Source organism: Teleopsis dalmanni, chromosome 1, assembly GCF_002237135.1.
Source record: "Teleopsis dalmanni isolate 2A chromosome 1, ASM223713v2, whole genome shotgun sequence".
Lineage (NCBI taxonomy): Eukaryota > Metazoa > Arthropoda > Insecta > Diptera > Diopsidae > Teleopsis > Teleopsis dalmanni.
The window spans coordinates 88,696,483-88,721,213 of record NC_051846.1 but is presented as its reverse complement, the minus strand read 5'-3'; the positions used below and the strand labels follow the sequence as shown (position 1 = coordinate 88,721,213).

Genomic DNA, 24,731 nt, shown 5'->3' with positions numbered 1-24,731 from the left:
ATATATACTGCTTAATATTTAATTAAATTTATTTAATATTGTACGGTTGAATTTTTTTTTGTATAAGTATTAGTTCTTATGAATTCTTATGAATATTACTTCAAGAAAAATTATGCTTCCAATTCCTTAACAAGGGTAGCAGTTTATTAATAGTTTTTCTGATTAAATACAAAATATTAATTAAATTTTCGTAATACCACAATTTTTCAGATTTCTGTTTGAGCTCTTAAGAAGACATAACTTTTCTGCGATAAAAAAGTTTTTACTAAAGTGTTAACTTCCTTAAAATACCAGCAAATTAATCAATTAAACTCTGTAATTAAATATTGTATTAAAAAAATATATATATTTGGTCCCTTTCACTCTAGGTAGTACAGGTAGCCCTAAAAAAATTTCTGGTTTACACTACTTCACTACTTCGCATTGTCTTACTCTATTCAACACAAGGCCTTTGTTTGAAAAGCCGAAAGACAAAAGGAAAAATTAAATCAATGCTCTCGTTCTCACTTGCGTTTGCGGCATGTAAGAGTATTTCTTCTCTTGCATGTTCTTCATTTTTGCTCATTTTTATTTTTACTTTTACTGTTCACTGTTAATTGAACGTCGCAGCAGTGCACAACTTTTCTTTTGTTTTTTTGGCTGCATATTTGACCTCTCAACAGTAATATGGCGCGTTAATCGCTGACTGCAGCCCACGTACTTTTCCACCCTTTCTGTGCCATATTATTTTGATTTATTCCAGAAAGTGTACATACATACATACATATATATATTTTTGTAAACTTTTCTTACTGAGTCGTCGACATTAATTGGCTTTGTACGCAGAAATTCTTTACCTTACGCTAGCTGTTTTTTCGCACTGTGTGACATTACACTGCACTCATACTTTACGCATTAAGTAGGATTTTCTTGCCCAAAAGTTCCAGAGCATATTAGTTTTGGTACGTTTTCTAAATCACCCGTCAAACTAATAAAACTACTTTCATATAAATTCACTAACAAATCCCAGTGCTTCCGATAACAAAAACTCACCTGAAAATATAATATATGAACAATATGTAAATGGTTACTAGCCATTTTCATTTTTTTATGTACGCTACAAACATACACTCGTTGGAATAGTTTTCACAAATTTGCTGTTATTTTAATTATTTTTATGTGGAAGCAAACACCAATGAGTCGATTCGTTTATTTTGTGTTTTGATAACAATTCACACACATAGCCCACTTGCTCGCCTTAAATATGTGGGCAAAATATTTAAATGTAAAACCCACTCACCGAAAACACTCAATTTTACAACTCAAGCGAGTGGCAATGTTTCGTGTTTCATTTTAGGTTTAGTATTCGTTGTGAGAGTGTGCCGGTTGAATCTGAAAGTGCTTTGTCGGGTAACAAATATTGGTAAGAAGATCATCGCGGCTTAAGCCTTACCGTCGGTTTACAATATACACACAATTATAGGTGCTAATAAGTAACTACTTATAGCCCAGCTATATTTCTAGTAATTAAATGTCATTGATATATTTGTGGTCAATAATTGTAATATAGTAAAAAAATTTATAATCAGCTTTAGCCGACGGTAATTTAACAAAGAAATAAATGTTATGTTATAAGAAAAAGTGATTTATGGTTATGTTGATGGACCCAAATGAAGTTGATAATAGTTTTGGACAGTTATCGAGTACTCCTTGGAGTATGGAATCACCTTCGAGACAATCCACAATGCCAACAGTGACTGCGGCAGTGGGTGGCTCTGGCGGTATAGCGTCAATTCCGATGCAAACTCATGTTCCTATAGTTGGATTAACTCCATTAAGTACTTCTGTTCCACCACCGCCCACCATACCATTATCTCCCACAGGTAAGCGCATTTAATATCAATTCACAAAGCAATTTTTATAGAAGAAAATTTTGAATATTAAAATTAAAACAAATCTTTTATATAAATAAAATTTTTACTCAATGAATATAGTGCCCTATTTTCATATTTTACTCAACTCTAAAATAGTGATTACAGTGAGTTGGAGATCATAGAATTATTTTAAATGTATTTTTAAGTAATTTTTACTACCAATATTTAAACAGAATTCAATTCCTTGCAAATGAACAGAAATTTGAGAAACATCAGCAAATTAATTCCGGATATATAATTTATGCAAAAAAAGTTATCATTCATTAGAAGATAATTACCGCTCTCTTTACATACTTACTATTATGAGATATGGATCTGTTTATGTTTAAAATGAGTTCCATTATCCATAACACTATTAACAAGGAACAATCACAAGAGTAGACTATAAATACTTTTTATTTGATGGTCTTATTTTAAAAATTGTTCAGCAGTTTTTAGATATAAAACTCTTATTGAATATTGCTTAGTACAAGATAATAACAGGAAATATTTTTTAATTTTAATCTTAATAACATTCATAATATCAAAAGTAAATAATGAATTTGCCAAGCTGTCTAGATCTTTTTAATTGGTCCATTGAATCTTACTCTGCCCCTTCTCTATGTCTGTCTCTAAAATGAAGAAACACCATTATTAATTTTATTTTTATCTATAATACTAATTACAGTTGCAGTTTTTTGAAATTCCGAAAATGCCTTCTACTATAATATCAAGCATATCTAAAATTATTGATTTACACGATGATACTAGTTCTCCAGAAATTATGTCTTGGAATGACGTATGATTTTAAAGTCTTCTAACTGTATTAACCTATAAAACAAAGTCGTATACCCCAGTTATAATAGCTAGCTCTTTTCATGACAATTAATTTGCACGATTTCTATTGAGTCCAACTTGCATTATTTCTTTAGCAAGCATTAGCTAATTAAGTTGTATTTTTATAAATGCGGTTCTTACAAGTGACTCTAGCATACTTTTCACTTTAGCGGAGCGCAGTAAATTGTTCAGTATCTGGAAAATTGTTCAATATACTTTTATATACAAAGGCCCCACCTAAATATTTATATAAACTTTTATATATTTTTATATATAATTATATCTTTGATGTTTATAAAAATTGAATTTATATACAATTTTTGAATCGTACAAAAATAATCTTTATAGCAATACATTTAGTTACAGTTTAGGGGCTCTTCATATAATTCTTAGTATTTCATATATGACAAATATGACAATCCTTTAATTTTCAAAAAAAAAGAAATAGAAAAATAAATGAAACAAAGAATAATCCATTCTGTTTAGAAAAGTTTAGTCTTTCTAGTCTTTTGGGTAAAAATTATACGACACTGATAACGCAATATACCTTATGATCAAAAAAGAACGAGAATTTAAAAAATATAAACCGCAAAATTTTAATTTTTAATAATTTTCTTTATTATCGCCTTCAAAGTACTCTCCTCCTGCGGCAATACATGCATGTCAACGCTTGATCCAATTCTCCATACAAGTTTTATAGACTGCCGAAGGTATGACCTTTAGTTCACGCAGCGAATTCTCTTTTATGGCCTCTATGGTCTCAAAACGCGTTCCTCACAATGGCAATTTGAGTCGAGGGAAGAGGAAAAAGTCACACGGTGACATATCTGGAGAGTACGGTTCTTGGTTGATGAAAAAACTGCGACACAACCAACGCTGTGTGAGCCGGTGCGTTATCGTGGTGTAAAATCCATGAGTTTTCCTTCCATAAATCTGGCCTCTTTTTTGCGAATGGCCTCACGCAAACAACGCATAACGGCCAAATAATACTCCTTATTGATCGTTTGACCGTCCGGAAGGAATTCATAGTGCACCACACCACGAATATAGAAGAAAACAGTCAGCATAACCTTGATTTTGGACCGACTTTGGCGTTCTCTTTTCGGTTTCGGCTTACCTTCGAAGCACCATTCGGTCGATTGTTGTTTGGTGGCCATGTCAAATTCATAGACCCATGTCTCATCACCAGTTATGATGCGTTCGATGAATGTGGGGTCACTATCTGCGTTGGAAATCATCTCTTTGGCCACATCACAACGACGCTTTTTTTGAATGAAATTCAGCTTTTTTGTCACCAGCCGGGAAACGACGCGTCGCCCATTCAATGTTTTCTTCAGTAACAAATGTTGTTGGGCGTCCAGGGATCTTATCATGGTCCAAGCTTGTACGACCGTCTTTGAACGTTGCAACACACACAAATCACCAAAGGCCTTTTTTAACATTTTCAACGTTTCGGCACACTTGAATCCATTTACAACACAAAATTTGATGCACGCACGTTGTTCTAATTTTTGATCCATTATAAAAATCGCCACATAAAATTTTTCGACTTCTTTGTATAGACGCCAAGCAAAAACTAATCGTACGATATGCGTTAAACTTTGGCAGAATGTGTATAATAGTGTTGCCAGCCTGAAAATAAAAAAAATTTGCCGATTGGATAAGCGCGGGAATTGTTCTTTTTTGATCAGAAGGTATATTTGCTTTTTGAGAATATATTGTTTCATCAACTCATAAATGAGTGTCAGATGTAGTAAATTTTTTTGTTGCCGAAACAGTTTTCTAGGAAAACTGATTTGATTGTGATTATTCAGATTGATTATGATATCTTATTCTATTTAAAAATTTCTCGACAGGTTTAGGTTGTTGATATCGAAATCAATGATTGAAATTTTAAAATTTAAATTTTTTACGTACATATATAAAATCCAATTACTTTTTGCAACAAGAAAAATTAATTTATCAGAGTTTTGGATTCACAGTATCTGGTTTTTAGGTGAATTAGGTGTAACATTGTGAAAATTTTATAAGATATTTAATAAATAAATTTAAAAACTTTTAACCAAAAATAATAAATAAGTGCAATAAACTAAAAAAAATTATTAACATAAGTGTAGTGCAAAAACATCTCTAGGAAATTTCAATTTACTTTACCTCAATTTACTCCAACTCGCATGCGGCCATTATAATCAATATAAAAAACTGTATATGCGTTTCGTGGCTAACAGCAGTCTTCCATTTCCTCGATGATCTGTCATTTTTTTAATTCACTATTTCAATTGTGTAACGGTCGTTATAGTCCAATGATTGTTTGCGATACTATAATACATTTTATCAATTCTTACGAATCTAGTCAAACGGTCTACACCGGTTTGGGTAAACCCTTCTAATAGAATCTTAGAAATTGTTACAAATTTTTTGATTTGTCAGTTTTGAAAGTTTCAGGCATTTGAACCACTCAAAGCTTGGATCTCATTAACCACCGAAATCTCACTAGTGGATCACTAATGGATCTCACTAGTCGTAACGTTTGAATTTAGCCTCTAATATTTTTGTTATTGCATAACATATTGTAGTCCTAATAAACTTCGTCTAATTTGAAACTAATTTGCAATTGCATTTTATACTTAATAATACAATCACACCGCGATACTTGTTCTTACTTTTTTTCACAAGCACCTATACTTGTGCCAATTAAAAGAATTATTAAAAATAATTTCAGAAGTAAATATTTTCAGGACTGCATTCTTATTCAATATGTTAAAATCATGAAATATAAAATCTCGCGGTGAAGCTAACTTTTCGAGCACCCTTCGTAAGTTATATGAAATTAATGGTTTTGAGATGAGGTTTGGGATGTGAATTCAGAAAGCATTTACACTGAAAATCATAATATTAACTAATCTATATGAATTCTTAAACTATTTAATACTAACTAAGCATCCAATATACTTAGTAAATTTGGATTCGAGTTCTTGTAAAATCCTGATTAAATTTATAGGCGCACTTAAAAAATTAAATTTGACACAAATCGATGAGCTAGTGGCTCAAAGGGAGGTGTCCCTTTATATCAAATTAGCAGGTTCAAGCACAACAATTTTTTTTTTGGATTAAACAAAAATATTTTAGAGGACAATTTGAGAAGTTTGCTCCTGTTTATTTTTTAATATATATATATATTTTGTTTTTTATTTTCTTTAATGTGTATTCCCATCAAAATATCTAACTCCCCACCAACCACTAAAATCGCATAAGTTAAATTTCAGCTCACCACTTTTCGCTTTCTAAGAAAACTACAAATTGAAACCTGAGACCAATAAGTATGGTTTCTGCCCTTTTATTTTGTTTGTCTTTATAATTTATTTATTTATTGTGCAACTTCCAACACCTTTCAAAGTCAGTAAGCTGAATCTGCCATCACTGTATGATATTCTCTTCGAATTCGTACACAAAACTTGCAAGAGGCACTGCAAGCTGCATGTGGCAATATGTGGCAATATGTGCCAGTACGCATCTACAAACTCACATTGCTCAATAGCTTGGATACTAAGCGTTCGGTGGGACTGGACTGAAAGATTTTAAATTAATTTTATTTGACAGCACGTACTTGTGCAAAACAAATTGCCACTGATGTGAGAACGGCACAAAACACACTGTCGTATTTTAATTTCCATATCGATGCGCTTTGCAATTCCAAGACATTTTAATATCCTTAAATGAATATTAGAACGATTAAAACCAAACAGGAACAGATATGAATGTGTGGAATTTTTTGTTATTAGAAATTATATATTTATTTTGATTTACTCTTTAGTTCATATATTAAATATATACAGCTTTGCGTATTTTTAATTCCAATATACGCTGATCTCTCTAGTGCTTGCAAACAATCATATAGAAAAATACGTAATTCTCTTACAAACAGTAATATGATTGAAGATGTACTAGGTTAAGATTATCCACTTCGATTATAACATAATAACATAATATAACTTAACATAGTAAGTCAGGTAAATTTCTCGAAAATATTTAATGTTCCTCTCTCTAACACAAACTACAAACAAAATTTTTCAAACTCTGACTACTCTCTTCTTTTGGAAAATTTACTCAACAATAGATAATTCTAGATAAAATTTATTAAGGCCGAAGGACCTAGCTGTCCAGTTCATTATTCTTAGTTAACTTCAAGATTAATTTTAATTGTCAACTCACAAATAAATACATAAATAAAATAAAATTTATGAATGAATTTTTTTAGAGATTTCTCCGACATCCATGGAATAAGGTTCTTGGTTTAAGACTCTACATCATTTAAAACAGAAGTGATGTAGTTGTTCTCTGTCTTCTTCCTTATTTCAAAAGATTTTACTAGAAACAGAAAAATCTACGTAAAAAACGGATGAGTATTCTAGGACAACATTTCCCCAGCATAGAGTAGTGTACTTAAATTAATACTTTAGCTCAGGACTGTCTAGACCAGATATGATCGTGGACCAATACAAAACACTGAATAGGTTGACGGGTCGCAGAAATAAATACATACGTTCATATTTTTTCCGGAGAAAAATAAAAATACCGCTATAATGATAATGATAATGATAATGATAATGATAATGATAATGATAATGATAATGATAATGATAATGATAATGATAATGATAATGATAATGATAATGATTAATGATAAGATAATGATATGATAATGATAATGATAATGATAATGATAATGATAATGATAATGATAATGATAATGATAATGATAATGTAATGATAATGATAATATAATGATAATGATAATGATAATGATAATGATAATGATATAAATGTAATGATAATGATAATGAATGATAATGATAATGAAATGATAATGATAATGATAATGATAATGAAATGATAATGAATGATATGATAATGATAAATGATAATGATAATGATAATGATAATGATAATGATAATGATAATATAATGATAATGATAATGATAATGATAATGATAATGATAATGATAATGATAATGATAATGATAATGATAATGATAATGATAATGATAATGATAATGATAATGATAATGATAATGATAATGAAAATTAATAATTCTTCATTAATTTATTTTTTATAATTCTATCACTATCAGGATTATTCATATTAATTGTTGCCATACGAATAATATTTTATTTTTAATGCAATGTTAAAATAATGTTGCACAAACAAATTTCAAGATGGGCTCAAATGATGAGGTATTTAAATTATTGATTAAAATATAGTAAAAGTAATGTCCTCCCACAAAAACATCGAATAACTATAAAATGCAAATGATATCAAATGAAATGATATTGGATGAATAATAGATGTAAAACTCAACTAGATAAAGTACAAACTAAAAAGCAACATGAATCTAAAAATAGCTTAACTATCTAAATATGTTGATAGACAGACCACTATAGCTACCAATGAATGATAAAAAATTAATATTCCAAATGATCATGTTTCTATTATAAAAGTACAAAATAGAAATCAGGCGTTAAGGCAGTATAGCGTTCTTTATGTATGGACGTGGTATTCAATCCCCATGAACTGTAACCAATGCAAGCACTAGTTTCCATGCATAACAAGTTCAATCGTAACACTAAACTAATAAACTATCTGTAACAAATCAATGAGTCTCATCCAAATTGTGGACTATATATTAAACCAACTAGGATACTGCATACGAAATTACAAGAATTTACTATAAATGCAATATTGTTCCTAAATCAATTTTTATATTTCATAACCTCTAAATTTAAAATTTAAAAATATAAATATTTAAAAATATGAATATAATTTTCTTTTATTAGGTTATTTGTCACTGGTTAATTTTTTGAAAACTAAAGAATTTAGAAATAAAGATACAAAAATGGAAAGCTTTTAACAGTCCGAAGAAAATGTAGATGTTTTTAAATATCCTGAACAAAGTCTAATTAAAAATGAAAAAATTTTTATAGAAAATTAACTGAAAGTTTTCATTTCGTTGAAGAATAAATCATGATCTAGTTGAAAAACCATATTTAAATTTAACCCACTTTTAATTCTTTAATATAATACCACCTTTCGCAACTATTGCCTGCAATTTGGTCTATTATTATAGAGATTTCTGTAATATATTATTTTAATAATTTCAATGAACGCATCCAACTCTTTAAAACTATTTACTGAATTGTTTGAATATAATGCTTCCGTAATTTTCGAATAGCTGACTTAACTTTGAAACGAAACATTGAAACGACAAATACCATATGTTATTATATGATAGATACTTTTAAGATAATGACTTACTTTAAGTATATCTTTATAAAATTAATATTTTTCATCGACAAAACATTTTTTTAGGAAATGTTCTCCTAAGAAAAGTATAGACCTAAACCGTTTCATTGTTTAGCATCGATATATAGAATTCTGAACCGGTCAGTAATATACTATAGTATAATTTTATAGATTAGGTTAGTCAGAGTCTTATTTGTAGCTATAGTATGCATCATGCAAGATGCACGAATCATATTAAGAGTTCAACAGCAACCTAAGGCATGTGCTCCAGTCCTCTAAAACTGAAGGCCCCCAATGCATTTCCTACAAGCAACGCTGCGAATTGAGTTTAGTTTGTGCGCGTGTGTGCGTCAATACACCAATTAATGATCTACAGTTTCTTCGGCTAAACGATGTAACATCTTCAGTATACTTACATCTTCCCTTTGCGTTCCTTGCCAAGCGCTCGTCCAGGAGTTCATGTATCTGTTTCAAATACATATAATTTTATATAATACAATATATACTTTACTTAACAAATTACAGTATATATCAAATGTATAACAAATGAAATATACAAACATCAAAAGTACTGTTCTCGCAACATTTCTTAACGCAATACAAAGTTTTAATAAAGTTTAGAGTGATAGGCTTAGTTACAAAAGTTGACTTTTTTTATTTTCAAATGTATACTAAGTCATAGACTTATAAGTACTATATAAACCAATTCTTTTGATATAAAAGACAAATTATATGCCTCCTTATTTTTTTATAACGCCGGTGTTCTACAAATCACAGTTGGCACTATTCTGTTTATTCAAATATTTCTAAAACTAATGCCGTTAGCACCATTATTATCTTAACTACGACACTGACACTTAATTTCAGAATAATAGGGTTTTAAAAGCTTTAAGCCACGTTGAAACTTCATACTATGAAATGTATTAAAATTAATTTGCAAACAAGTACATTGATATAATGTAACCATACCAAATCAAAAAAATTCAACTAGAACATTAAACTGTAAATTTGCAATGACGAGTTAATAGATAATATCCTCTTGTACACATATAAAGTCTTTTATACCTTATTATTATTATTGAAAAGGGGTAGTGTACTGCGACCTAAAAGACCTATTGTACCCCTTAGTCGGATAAGAGTGTTTCTCCAAGTCCGATTTCTATGTTACAATGATGGTCAGTATACGAGTACAGCCTTTTATATCTATCAATTTCTAAAAATTTTCATCGACGCACTATAGTATATCAAAATGAACACATTTCTATATTCTATAATTCAAAGAAAAAAGAAATACCTAGAAAAATTTGAGCCACGTGTTAATACTCGTTTTAAACCAGAAAACTCGTTGTTATCATAAGACCCTTTCTCCTGAGGAAAGCAGACTTGTCAGTAGTCAGTATTACTTTTATTTTAATTTCCTTTTTATTCTTTTTTCTTTTTTTCCGTGCAACAACATTTAATCGTTACATAATTTCTGCATATCCCAAATATATTTAAATGACATCATTAAGCTAAGGATTACTTTAGATAACTCGTAATATAGACAAATTATTTAGGTAATAACTTATTGTTAGTCTCCTATCAGTGGCGTAACTATATTTTTTAGGCCTGTAAGCAAATTCTAACTAAGGGGCCCCTATCAACATACTAAGGGGCCCCTCTTTTTATATTCTTTATACGAAAAATGTGAAAAGGGTATATAAGGTTTGTCAAGATTTTTGTAACGCATTAAAGGAAACGTCGGAAATATCATTAAGTATATATCAGTATAGTATATATATACTTTTTCAGTTCAAACTACTCTCTCAGCTTTTGAACTCTTCGAATGAAACTTTACACACATACTTTTAGCCGACCCTGTTCACCATTTCATTTGATTGAAATTGGACGTCTATTTCTTGTAGCTTTGATATAAACTTAACAATCGGATATGAGGTTTCTCCGTTTTTAATAAAGGTATTCAAATGGAATTTGGTGTATACAGTACTGATATTTGCAAAAGACAACGTACAAAATTATTTTCAAATGGGTTTAAATCTAGATATAGCTTCCATATAAATCTCGATTAAGACGCATACTTTTCTTAGAAAAACTTTTTTATTTTATAAATAGTTTTAATATTTTATTTGAAGTACATACATATTATGTACTTTAAATTTAAAATTTACGTATCTTTTATAAAATGCAATATGAAGTTATTCCAACAAAAAACGTTTACAAAAATTTATAGTGGGGCCCCCTAAATTCGGGGGCCCGAAAGCGTTGCTTTCAGTTGCTTCCCTGTAGTTACGCCACTGTCTCCTATAATTACAGAAGATTTATCATCAGATCAGAATTTCGTCTTAGATATCTTAATATAAAAAAAATTTTTAATTTATTTGTTATATTGATTGCAAAACATATTTTTTTTCTGATTGTTTTTTTTTTAAACCATAAAAATCAGTAATTATTGCGAGTATTTTACTTTTGATTTTTACTTACTTTTGTGGCAGTTCCTACTTTTGTAATGGTAGGAGCGACCACAAGGTCCTTTAAAATTCTATAATTATAAACAACTAAATTCCTATTTTAACTCACTCATTGAACCTTATCAGTAATCAGATATTTACATTAAAGTAAATACTGGAAAAATATATAGTAACATGAACACCTACGATCTTCTTGTTGATTATAAAGTAGTATTCGACAAACCCTTAGGGAAATCATTTACACAAAAATTGTCAATATGTCATCGCTGCAAAGCTAATATGCCACTACAGGTTAAAGTTGAGAAATATTTACAACTTTGTCAAAGAATGATTAAGGTTAAATCAATCCATTCCGAAAGTTTTACTTATGCAAGAGGCTTCATACAAGATAGCCCATTTTCTCGTGAAATTATTTATTTCGGCATGATATTCATCGTAATGGTACAATATTCTACAGTAATTATACTAGCAAAAATATATGATATTCGGAAAATAAGCTAAATTATAGTAACTATACTCTTCAGACTAATCAGAGTTATATCAATCTCGGTAACGTTCTTACCAATAATAGCGACATAACCAGATGAATATTTACCACTAGCAATAGGTGGTACCATGGATATACTAAGCAACTGTAATATACTTCTAATCTGTAGATCACTTATTCTACCTGTATACTACTACCGTATAACGTATACTATAAACTATAACACAGTGTGATAAAACTTTGTAAGATCTTTGGTCGACTTTTATATCTGAATGAATCCTAACTGCATATGCCATACCATTGGCATTATTAAATAAACATCGCACTCCTGGTCGAATGAACAAGAATTGGTGGAACGGTAACCGAACTTAATACGAGACTAGACAGTGGCGTAACTACAGGGAAGCAACTGGAAGCAACGCTTTCGGGCCCCCGAATTTAGGGGGCCCCACTATAAATTTTTGTATTCATTGTATTTATTTTTAATAAATTCTCAAAAGTGGGACGAAACGTTTTTTGTTGGATTAACTTCATATTGCATTTTATAAAAGATACGTAAATTTTAAATTTAAAGTACATAATATGTATGTACTTCAAATAAAATATTAAACCTATTTATAAAATAAAAAAGTTTTTCTAAGAAAAATATGTGTCTTAATCGAGAGACTTATATGGAAGCTATATCTAGATTTAAACCTATTTGAAAATAATTTTGTACGTTGTCTTTTGCAAATATCAGTACTGTATACACCAAATTCCATTTGAATACCTTTATTAAAAACGGAGAAACCTCATATCCGATTGTTAAGTTTATATCACAGATACAAGAAATAGACGTCCAATTTCAATCAAACCAAATGGCTCCCGAAAAGTATGTGTGTAAAGTTTCGTTCGAAGAGTTCAAAAGCTGAGAGAGTAGTTTGAACTGAAAAAGTATATATATATTGTACTGATATATACTTAATGATATTTCCGACGTTTCCTTTAATGCGTTACGAAAATCTTGACAAACCTTATATATCCTTTTCACATTTTTTCGTGTAAAGAGTATAAAAAGAGGGGCCCCTTAGTATGTTGGTAGGGGCCCCTTAGTTAGAATTTGCTTACAGGCCTAAAAAATGTAGTTACGCCACTGAAGACTAGAGAACATGACCATAGAATAGAAGTAGGGCCAGCGTAAAGAGTAATTCAATGTCAAACTCTAATTCGACAAAAAGATATTTGTGCTAGTTAAGTAAACCAGTTTTCATTTATATCTTAATTTCGTTCAATATTTCAGTTTCACTAAATAACAATAGTAATTTTTATTTATATTTTAATATTAAAATTTAAATAGACAAACTTTTTATTATAATAACGATTAAGAAACGTTCTAAAAACAATTGAATTTGATTAATTTAAAGAGAAAGGTAGAGATCAGCGAAACCCACCAAGTGAGATCTAGTACCACCAAAACTACCTCACAGGCATGTGTTGTAAAGACTTTAGTCTTCGATCATAGAGACCAACGACTAGGACCACATTTCAGTAATTACCGAATGAAGTATGATAGGCCTAATATTTGTGTACTCAAATGTATCTAAGTAAGAAATGAGAACGTGAATTACGTTCATTGTAAGATATGATTGGTGTTATATTAAGGGTCATGAATTGTTAAGAGTGTACATTTCAGTACATGTAGTAGTCATTATTTGTGAGTTTTGGCAATACATTTCGATAAATTAATAACTACATCGAAAAATGCCTAAACCAAAATTGATTTATTTTGATATGTTTTGGTAGATTTTTTAACAAGCAGAAGTTAGGAGGGTCGGCTTTCTGGCGATAAGAAAATATATTCTATTTATCATTATCTTGTACTAAATGATGTCATTGTGTGATTAGGACTTTTTATTGCTCCTAGCTTATCCTCCTTAATGCTTTTTAATACAGTATGTTATAATAAGAAAAATATTAATCGAAACTAAAACAAGAATCGGTCTTCAATTAGTTTTTGAGAAATAAAAGATAGGTCTATTCTTTCTGTTGGGGTAGAAAAGAAAAATCGATTTTTAGAAACTTAAGATCAATAATAAATAGCCATATTTAATCTCAGTGGAGTCAAAATGAAAGAATCCCTAAAAAAAACAATAAAGATAATGCAATAAATAATAAATTGTATATATTATTTTATTCTTTATTATATTTTATTCATATTCATATTATATATTTTTAGTATTTTTATAAGATTTATTTTAATATTTAAATTTGATTTATGTTTAATTTATTTTGAATTTGATTTAGTTTATGTGGAATTAATTTAATCATATCCAAAGGAATCTTAAAATAGTTTATATATTTATATAAAATTATATATAAAAAAAAATATATAATACACGTAAATTTTCGAGGACGAGGAGAATTTGAACTTAATTTAAGTATTCCTAACTGAAGAGGATAGTTGGAAAAGTATTATTTTTATTTTTTGATAAAATATAAAATTTTAACTGAAGATTATAACGTTTTCAATGATTAAATAAATGTTTACAATAATGGTAAGTGGTTTGCACATTCTCCTAGAATATACCATTGACAACTCAAATTTTAATATTTGATTGATTTTCAATCACTTATTCTATTTTTTATAAATTTATCTTTTTAACTTTTGCTTAAAATACTTTTTAGAATAAAAAAAATTGGAGTATTATGCTTCATCGATGAATAACAATAAACGTTCCATTTTTTGAACTTACTGTGAGCAACATAAATATTGCAAGGTACTTATTGTAACTTACTTGTTATATCTAAAACGTCATTGATAGCTCAAATGTGGAATCAATGGATCTAATAATCCCTCATTTGAAAGACGATTTAACTGACGTAAATAAGAAAATATATGTATAATTTTGTATAGTCATTTAACTGAATCAATTGTACTCTGAGATTATTTCTAAAACTATTAACAAATTTAAATAATGGAGCCGTCCATATATTTGCATGACAGTGAAGATTTAATTTCACTAAATAGTTCCAATATGTAGTTCTACAAACAGATCATTAAATAATTTATATAATAATAATAATAAGATTAATACTACTTGAAATGCTTAGATAATACTTAAAATTGCAACGATAGTACTTAGGCACGTCTTTTTGTATATGTAATAATACCTCAATAACCTTTATAACCACTTACAAAAGATTTAACTAATGAGGAGACTAACTAGGAGATTAGTTGTGTAACAATTGTAAGAACCGATAATACATATTTATACCACACATTCTATAGGATATTCGAATTTTAAACATTTTGCTTACATATGCTACGATCACTGTGTTATACATTTTTCTATAGGAGTTCTCATTATTTTTCAACACACTACGGTAATGATGAGATCATCTAAGGTAACGTAAATTACTGCCGGTAATTTTAGAATATTTAGGTTAACTTGGAGACACAATGCACTAACAGGAGTTAAAGGATTATAGTCCACTATACATGTAGTCTAGAGAGTGAAATAAGACTTCTATTGAACTTTAGTATTTTAGTTAATATTATGTAAAAAATCTACAACAACAAATTGCATATAAGTACTTACATACATTTAGTAATAGTTACATTTAAATTTCGTATGGATACAGTACTACTCAGTATTAACTTCATTTTTTAAGTACAGTTTGTCAACATTGTGTTTGCAAAACGAAAAAATGTTACAAATGTTTGTTAAATGCCCAATAAAAACGATTTAATTTTGAAATAAAAAAAAAATTAAAAAGTTTACAATTAATTTAAACATTTTTCTTTATATTAAACTAAAAATTAATCAAAAATATCGTTAGAACAATAAAATAATTCACAAAAACAAAAATAACACCAAATTTGTTGTGTCAACATTGTGTTTGCAATTTTGCAATTTCTTATTTTTAACGGGACAGAATACCGTTCGATGTGTCTGGGTTTTTCTGTTTGTTTTAATATTCTGCAAAAACTGTTCAATTTCTTTGTTATTTAATAAAGTAGAGTGTTTTAAGTGAAGGAATAACTAGAATACACGTGATTAAATATGGCCTGTAAAAGAACAAATTCAAATAATATTGAGTTATTATGTTATAATTACTACCTCGGTAAATCTGCTAAGGAATAAAGTCTAACGTTTAATATTAGGTTAAGAACAATTAATAATATCATAAACAAAACAGAAAATGAGGATTGCATTAGTTTAAAACCAGCAGGCCACCGTATTAAACCATTGTCTGATCGCCATATAAGAAGAGTATTGCGAATAATTGATAAAAATCCTTGAATTTCCTTACGATCATTGGCATTAGGTCTGGAGAAGCTATTTAATATTGTTGTTAGTCACAAGGCAATAAGAAAAGTGCTATTACAAAACATTTATTCTTCGTAAGTTGCACGTAATACACCGTTGTTATCTATTCAAAAAATTGAAAAACGATTTCAGTTTGCTAGCACACATTTAAAATATGTTTCAGAATACTAAGATGATGTGATTTCTTGGGACGAAGTGGAAATCAAGCTTTATTATAATGCATGACCCACACAAACATGATAATAAAGCATAATGTCCCAGAAAATCACATCATCTTAGTACTCTGAAACATATTTTAAATGTGTGCTAGCAAACTGAAATCGTTTTTCAATTTTTTGAATAGATAAAACGGTGTATTACGTGCAACTTACGAAGAATAAATGTTTTGTAATAGCACTTTTCTTATTGCTTTGTGACTAACAACAATATTAAATAGCTTCTCCATACCTAATGCCAATGATCGTAAGGAAATTCAAGGATTTTTATCAATTATTCGCAATACTCTTCTTATATGGCGATCAGACAATGGTTTAATACGGTGGCCTGCTGGTTTTAAACTAATGCAATCCTCATTTTCTGTTTAGTTTATGATATTATTAATTGTTCTTAACCTAATATTAAACGTTAGACTTTATTCCTTAGCAGATTTACCGAGGTAGTAATTATAACATAATAACTCAATATTATTTGAATTTGTTCTTTTACAGGCCATATTTAATCACGTGTATTCTAGTTATTCCTTCACTTAAAACACTCTACTTTATTAAATAACAAAGAAATTGAACAGTTTTTGCAGAATATTAAAACAAACAGAAAAACCCAGACACATCGAACGGTATTCTGTCCCGTTAAAAATAAGAAATTGCAAAATTGCAAACACAATGTTGACACAACAAATTTGGTGTTATTTTTGTTTTTGTGAATTATTTTATTGTTCTAACGATATTTTTGATTAATTTTTAGTTTAATATAAAGAAAAATGTTTAAATTAATTGTAAACTTTTTAATTTTTTTTTTATTTCAAAATTAAATCGTTTTTATTGGGCATTTAACAAACATTTGTAACATTTTTTCGTTTTGCAAACACAATGTTGACAAACTGTATGTGATTACCAAGTAGAATTAAACTAAAGTAGTGTTATGGAGCCCAATTATGGGGTACTGCAGCAGACTCAAACCCGGCAATTATCCAGCGTTTCCAATCTAAAACATTGCGAATGATCACAAATGCACCTTGGTATATAACGAATGAACAGCTGCATAAACAATTACATGTTCGGGCAATCAAGGAAGAAATAGCCAGTATTTTAAAGAATTACGCTCATCGCATATATATGCGCCCAAACCCGCTGGTTATACACCTGATGTCCCCTTCCAACACTTTTACAAGGCTGAGAAGGAAAACATCGAGAGATATTTTAGATATGTTTCACACACTGTTTTTTTAAATATATATGGATTTGTCACTGGGCATAGTCCATACGTGTCTTTCTTTTTTTTAGATCGTAATAATTATTATTACGATTTATAATTATATATATTACTTATTGTCATTCATACCTGACAGATTGTAATAAAATAAATGGATTACAAAAAAAAAAAATGAAACTCTTAATAAAGTTATGAACCAGTACAGTTTTTGCCATTACATATAGATATATTAATAGCATCAATAGAATATAATAGAACTTAAACTAGCAACAAAATTAGATGCCTCCAATTTATTAATCAGATATCATCGTTAATCGAAGGTGAATAACTTTTTATCACTAAATTATTTGTATAATTTCTGTTGGATCAAAAGACTTAAAACACTATACACTTACAAAAAAAATTTATTAGAATTTAAGAGATCAAAAAGAGATCCCTTCACGCAAATAGAAAACATTTGGAACCTTATCTGGTCTAACACTAGGTACTACAATTTTAAGTTGTGTACAAAATAGTCCAACAGTTGTGATAATTTTTATCACTGTGAACAAGGCGTACACGTAGTGATAATCTGATCTTAATGTAGTGGACTTGCTTAATCATTTTTCCTTCTAAATTATTTAGTTTGAAGAGAAAAAAAATTGTAGTTAATTTTGTTAATTATGTGGAACTGTATTTGTAGGGCTTCTGGCAGTACTTGCTGATTGCATATGAAGAACAAAATTCCAAGTCAGAAGTTGGTTGTGCGAATAAAGTTTGTAGCCACAAAATACGTTCAAAACACATTTCGTTGAACATTTAATGTGCAATTTTATTTGTCTTGCATATTTGGTGTTAATTGTAAAAAGCTAAGATATTTAACATATACCAATGGAATTAAAACCAGAAGCGCAAAAACTCAAAACGAACAAGATCGGTGCTAAATGATCACTTCGTTGCGGTGAGGACAAAAAATTACCGGTAGCAATAAATCAAACTATCAATTGAATTCCAAAAGTGATCATCACTAGTGCCAAGCGATTTCTTCGTTTGATTCCACGCACTAGTGGTTTTTGTGCACATTTGTGCAATTCATCGTACCCCGATCTACTCCGCTTCTCTGAGTATCAATGAAGCTACAATTATGATAGCATTAAATGGGCAGCAGAATGGAAAGGGGCTGCAGTGTAATTTCGAAGCAATATGCGCCAGTGTTTAAGCCGATTTACCAATTCAGTGAAACGAGTGATGCTCGTACGCACAAATAAATCATTGTAAGATCAAGTTGACATCCGTGCTATAAGCGGAGCACCGAGAGAAACAAACAGTTTTGAGGCAAATACTTGCCAATAATTCGATACTCGCAAAAAGGAAAGACACTCGAACGCATATAAATAATAATAAGAAACAGACGCGCCGCACCATCCGATCCTATCCGATCCGCAAAATTGCGACAAGCGAACGCTGCGACGCGACGCGACGCGGCGGCATAAATCAAGAAATACCTGCAAACAACAATTGACCAAACACGACGCAGCAACAAATTGCAGCACAATTGTATAGCCGGCGCATGTACTAGTGGCAGCAGTTAACCACAGTGTGGCATGATGAACTACTACGCTACTACGCTACTCCGAAATGCGCAAAAAGTGCACAGAGCAACAGCAACAGCAACAGCAACAACAACAACGAAAAGGAAAATTACTCAACGCAAATAAACGGTGGCAACATGCAGCCACTTATGGCACGTAAACATGAAAGCACATTAAATTAGCGAAATAGGATGACCAGCCATGATTTGCTGTAATTCGCTGTCTGTGGAATGCAGAAATCTGCACAAGGTTGATGTGGCAAAAGGCAGCATTTGTGGGTATTACAATTAGAGAAAGACAGCCAACAACAGCCAACAACAGCCGGCAACAGCCGGCAATAACCAACAGCCTTCTACATGGTAAATCAATAATTTATAAAGATTTTTACTCACTTCTCATCGCAAACTTTGCCAATCGCAGTCAACATGACTTTTGACGCTTTATTACTTTTCGATGCATAGTATTCGTATTACATAGTACATAGTACATACAGCATAAAAAGCAGTGGCAGATACATTTCTCCAAATATCCAAACTACCATAAATGCTTTGTATCCACTTTATATTATCAGAAGATATCTTGCAATTATCTTAGGTATGTTGAAAAAGAAGTGTACAAATACCATTACCATCGACATCGAAAAAAGTTAAATTGACTACAGAATGGGCAGTTCCCGCGATCAGATAAAATGTCAATTTGTACATAAAAGCTTCTACGTCTGAGGAATTTCAAAATGACCAACTGTTTGAAAAGGCATTCGAAATTTCAAAAATTCTTGGCAAGTGCTGAAATTAGCACCGACAACATGACGAGGTGTCGAAGTCAATTGCTGCCACCCGAGCGGTGATAAGTGCGTTCTGTGCCAGAAGCTTCATAATGCCCTTATATGACAAGTCATCAACATTTTTAGCCAGGATCAGTTAATGATTGCGACAACATTTTGTCCTGACAAAGTAAAATACGTTTGACTCATAAGCTGCGCTACAATTGTTGCTACTGCTTTCTGTAGTTTATTGATTCTACTTGCCGAGAATTCCATGATTTTAATTTGTATTTTAGGATATTTGCTAATGTTTTTTAAACGAGAACGAGAACGAGAAAGAAAGATTAAGCTTACATATCAATACAAAAATCTACTGATGAGTGTTATGTACCATTATTTTTAGTAACGACATATCTTTTTTCTACCTTTTCAGTGGGCTTAGCAAATCCACCTCAGCATAGTGTCGCTCCAAATCAAGCTCCACTCAGTGGTATTTTTTCAAATGGTCCTCCTTCGCCTGCAACACTAAATGCTCTAGTCTCCCAGCATAGGCTACTCGAACTGTCACGGTTTGGTTTGCGAGGATATGACCTGGCTCAACATATGCTAACTCAGCAAGGCGCAGTTTCGAAATTACTTGGTAAGCAAATTTATTAACAGTGACTCTATATAAGTTAATTTTATATTTTTATATAAAATTTTTACATTTTCTTGAAAAATGTAAATTGTAAAATTTATTAAAAACAAATAAATTTGTACTATAAAATTACATTTAGTTTAAAACACAAATAAAAGAAAACGCGGTTACTTCTTTGCCTACCTGATTGTACTTGTCTAAGCAGATGAATAAACCCAGCCTCCTATAATATAGTACACTGTGTGACCATATTATAGATAAAACATAAGCATATCTAGTTTATTAGGATCATTTTTCCCTTATATTTATATGGATTTAAAAGCTTTTCTTAATGTATAGATTTCAGTATACCATATAAACAATATAGATAAAGAAGCCCATAAATACTTTATAAATCCTCACTACAGAATATAAACAAAGCCATAAAATGTAAAGTTTTAAAGATTTCATTAATTTTTTTTGTTGGCCCCAGTGTGATTTTTGGATCGATTATAGTCTCATATACTCAGAAAACACTACTAAAAAATTTACGAATATTTGGACTAAACAGAAATGTGTTAAGTAAATATTCTGATGTGATCCACAGTATATAAAAAAAGCTCTTAGAAAAACATTGAGTTAAAAATGTCAAATATTATTAATATATTATAAATCAAACTATACTATCGTTTGCTCATATGTTATATAGATTAATAGATATTTCTATTTCTATGCTTCGCCCATTTTTTTGCTTTTAAGAATACACTTGTTGTTGACTTGTCCGCATATACCAGTGACTTATCCAATGAATATACTATCGCCAGTAGAATGTCATTTCTGGACATAATATGGTTATAGTACACTTCTTTAAATAACTCCTTGATTTCTCTGACAATATAACATGTGACATAATCTTGTTAAAAACAAAAGCCGTCCATGTCGTGCTCACACACATAATAAAAAAAAATTGATGTCCAAGAGACTGTACAGCATACCAATTTCTTCATTTTTAAACCAGTATGACCTAATTATGCTTCTAACCTATAATCAATATTTACCAAGATTATGGATTTATAATCATAATGTAGTTATTAGTAGTTACTAGTCTTTGAGGCTTCTTTACTTCACATATGGCAACCTTTTTTATTAATAAAGTTACATAGCCCCATAGATACATAGATTTTGTGCTGATCGTTAATGGACTCACACCTAAATATTTTTAAACAACAATTGGACACAAGCCTTTGCTTGTTGATTTGCTAAACATTTTTGAATAAAAATATGGTGCAAGCTGACATATTAATTATCTCAGCTGTTGAGAATACTATATATTGACAATAATTATGCTTGCTGGACAATAATTACTAGAAAATGATTAAAAATTATAATAATAAATCTTTATATGGCAATAAATATTCTTTCCATTATTTTGTATAAAATAATAAATACTGCATATTAAAAACTACGTCGGAGTCTAAACCAAGCCATATCGTTAGTAAAAATTAAATTATTTCTATGTGGACCCTGTATAATATAGCAAACACATTGCGATTGTTTAAACTTTTTTCTTTTATTGTCTTAAATTTAGGATTTAAATACTCATAGTGCTTTATTGTTACATTTATATTATATACCAACTTTGCCTTAAAGTATATTTAATGTCTAGATTATTTGATATATGTCTAAACTATTTACTAATGGCAACGATACATATAACACAAAAAGTAGTCAGAATTTTTATATTAAAGAAACTTTTAATTTAATCTTTAATAGATATCTCCCGGAATTAGTCCACCAATAATGTTAATTTTAATATTAGATTGAAAAATATTATTTATTTATTATTATAGTATGAATGCTTTTTTAAATATGATTTTGAGCTCCCTTTCCGATTACACCTTTATCTCATCTATTTTTAAAAGAAAATGTTTTTCCTCTTTTTAAAGAATGGGAAATTTAAAAAAATCTCCTATATTTTACCTCAAGAATAGGGTGGTAAATCCATTACAGTGTTATAAGTCACGAGCTGTGGGTTGACAGATCAAATTTGCTACTATCAATTTCATATCCAGGTAGGTAGTGAGGTTACTGGGGCCGTCCGAAGAAAAACTAAGGTCCATGAGGTAGATTGTGATACCCTTAAAAATTTGTGTCAATGGCCACAAAGCCGCAAGACAAGATAGGACACAACATAGGAAAATAGAATTTATCTCTCTTAGCGAATTCAAAAATGACGACACTAACTAAGAAAGCCCATGTCTTGTGAAAACAGGGCATTGTAACAGAAGGTATATTATTTCATATCTAAAACATTCGTGAAAATTATTTTTCATGCCACGTATGGTATTCCTATTTCTTCAGCAACCTCTCTGTTAGAATAAGTAGTCCTCGCGGCATCTTCAACATCATCGTGTCCACGAATTAAAAATTTGTTAAAAGATTTCTATAAAATTTGGAATGCTTCTCTGTAGTTAAATAGAGTTTAATAAAAATTATCTCTCTAAAACAAAAATAAATCTTCCAACTGATGTTTGATAAATACATACGATACTGGCAGTGCATCCTAAACACAAAAACTGGCTCGAATCCTATTGTCGTTGAAGTATCTATGTCGTCATTTATGATTATGATTATAATTATGATTATGATTATAACTTCTGATATAAAAAGAAAATTATTAAATTCTTATTGATGTGATATTTCGATTTGCAAATAAAGTGTTGTTTTAGTTAATTATTAGTTAATGGGCAGTATGGTTAGTTCTGTCTAAAGTATTGTCTGTTCAAATGATGTTCAAATGACCCTAGTAGCTTTTCATATGTTGTAGACGTACATATCTTGTTATTGTCAGTTGATCATAAAAACATTTCGATTTGTAACACAACCATTAATTTCTAAATTTTTGATTTTAATTATTTACTAATTGCTATTAACATTGTTGTGATTGCTACAATTCTTTCTTTTGTTATTAAGATATATTTAGTAATTTATTTTCATATATGAAGTGAATTTTAAGTCTGATATTGAGCTGCTGACATATGAATTTCATGTTTTTGATTTAAGAATTGTTGTTACACGTATTTATCTCAAGTTAATTATTACTGGGATAATCTCCTAAAGTAAACCTAAATGCAACCTAAATGCAGTTTCAAGTCAAATCTCGAAACTCAACTCGAGACGCAGTTCTGCGCCGAGTCAGTAAACGCGCGTGCACCGATATAAGCAATTATTGTGCAAGCATTTTAATTTTGAATGTCATATTAAGCCGCTGGGATTGTTCAAGTGTGAAACTATTTTCAAATTACTTTTAATTATAGTTTAAACTACCACAAATAAATTAAATTTTAATGCTGAATTTTAATAGATGTGAGAATTACGTTTGCAAAATAATGTACATATAATGTGTAATGTGTGTATGACTGTATGACTTTATGAATGTATGTAGATTGAAACCAGTTGTAAATCTCTTCTGATCGCAACTTAAAAATGTGTAATGAAATGCTGTTACCAATAAACGCATTTAAATGACATATATGCTGGTTCCAGACCCAATATGGAAACTCTTCATCAATGAACAAATGCTGAGGCCGCTTGACGTTTTGTGAATAGCGTAAGCATTCGAGAGTGTTAAGCGCGCTTATCTTAATCGTCTCATTGGCACACTTATTAAGTGCTGAAATAATTACATGTCGACGGGCGGCAATCGTCCCCCTCGCGCAATGCTTCCGTTTAGAGATACATTATTCATACTTGAATTTAAATGAGTTGCCCATACTAATACAAACAGACTACGTCAGCAATGAGTACGCTGTACGCTACTGCCTCGATTACAATAGCACAAAGAAAACGATCGTTGCTCGATCGTTGCAGTGCTGCAGTGTTGCAGTGTTGCAGTCACACTGGGTTTGGAAAAAAGCACTCCGCATTTAGTCATATGCAAATGATACGCTCGCATTGAAAATGTTAACAAAACTAGATCCACTTAATACACCGGCCGACGCTCGGCGTTAATTACATAAATACGAATTTATTTGTCTTTATTGTTTGTGAATTT

At 30.1% G+C, this 24,731-nt stretch overlaps 1 protein-coding gene across 1 annotated transcript in view; it reads left to right on the top strand.

Annotated features, from left to right (window-relative positions):
• Nucleotides 1-1,340: 1,340 nt before the first annotated feature.
• Nucleotides 1,341-24,731, top strand: part of LOC119686899 (probable G-protein coupled receptor Mth-like 14) — a 32,930-nt gene continuing 9,539 nt past the window's right edge. The window contains exons 1-2 of the mRNA XM_038101123.1: nucleotides 1,341-1,862; nucleotides 20,495-20,701. Coding sequence (XP_037957051.1) covers nucleotides 1,628-1,862; nucleotides 20,495-20,701 — 442 coding nt within the window. The 5' untranslated portion in view covers nucleotides 1,341-1,627. The remainder of the gene's footprint in view (nucleotides 1,863-20,494; nucleotides 20,702-24,731) is intronic.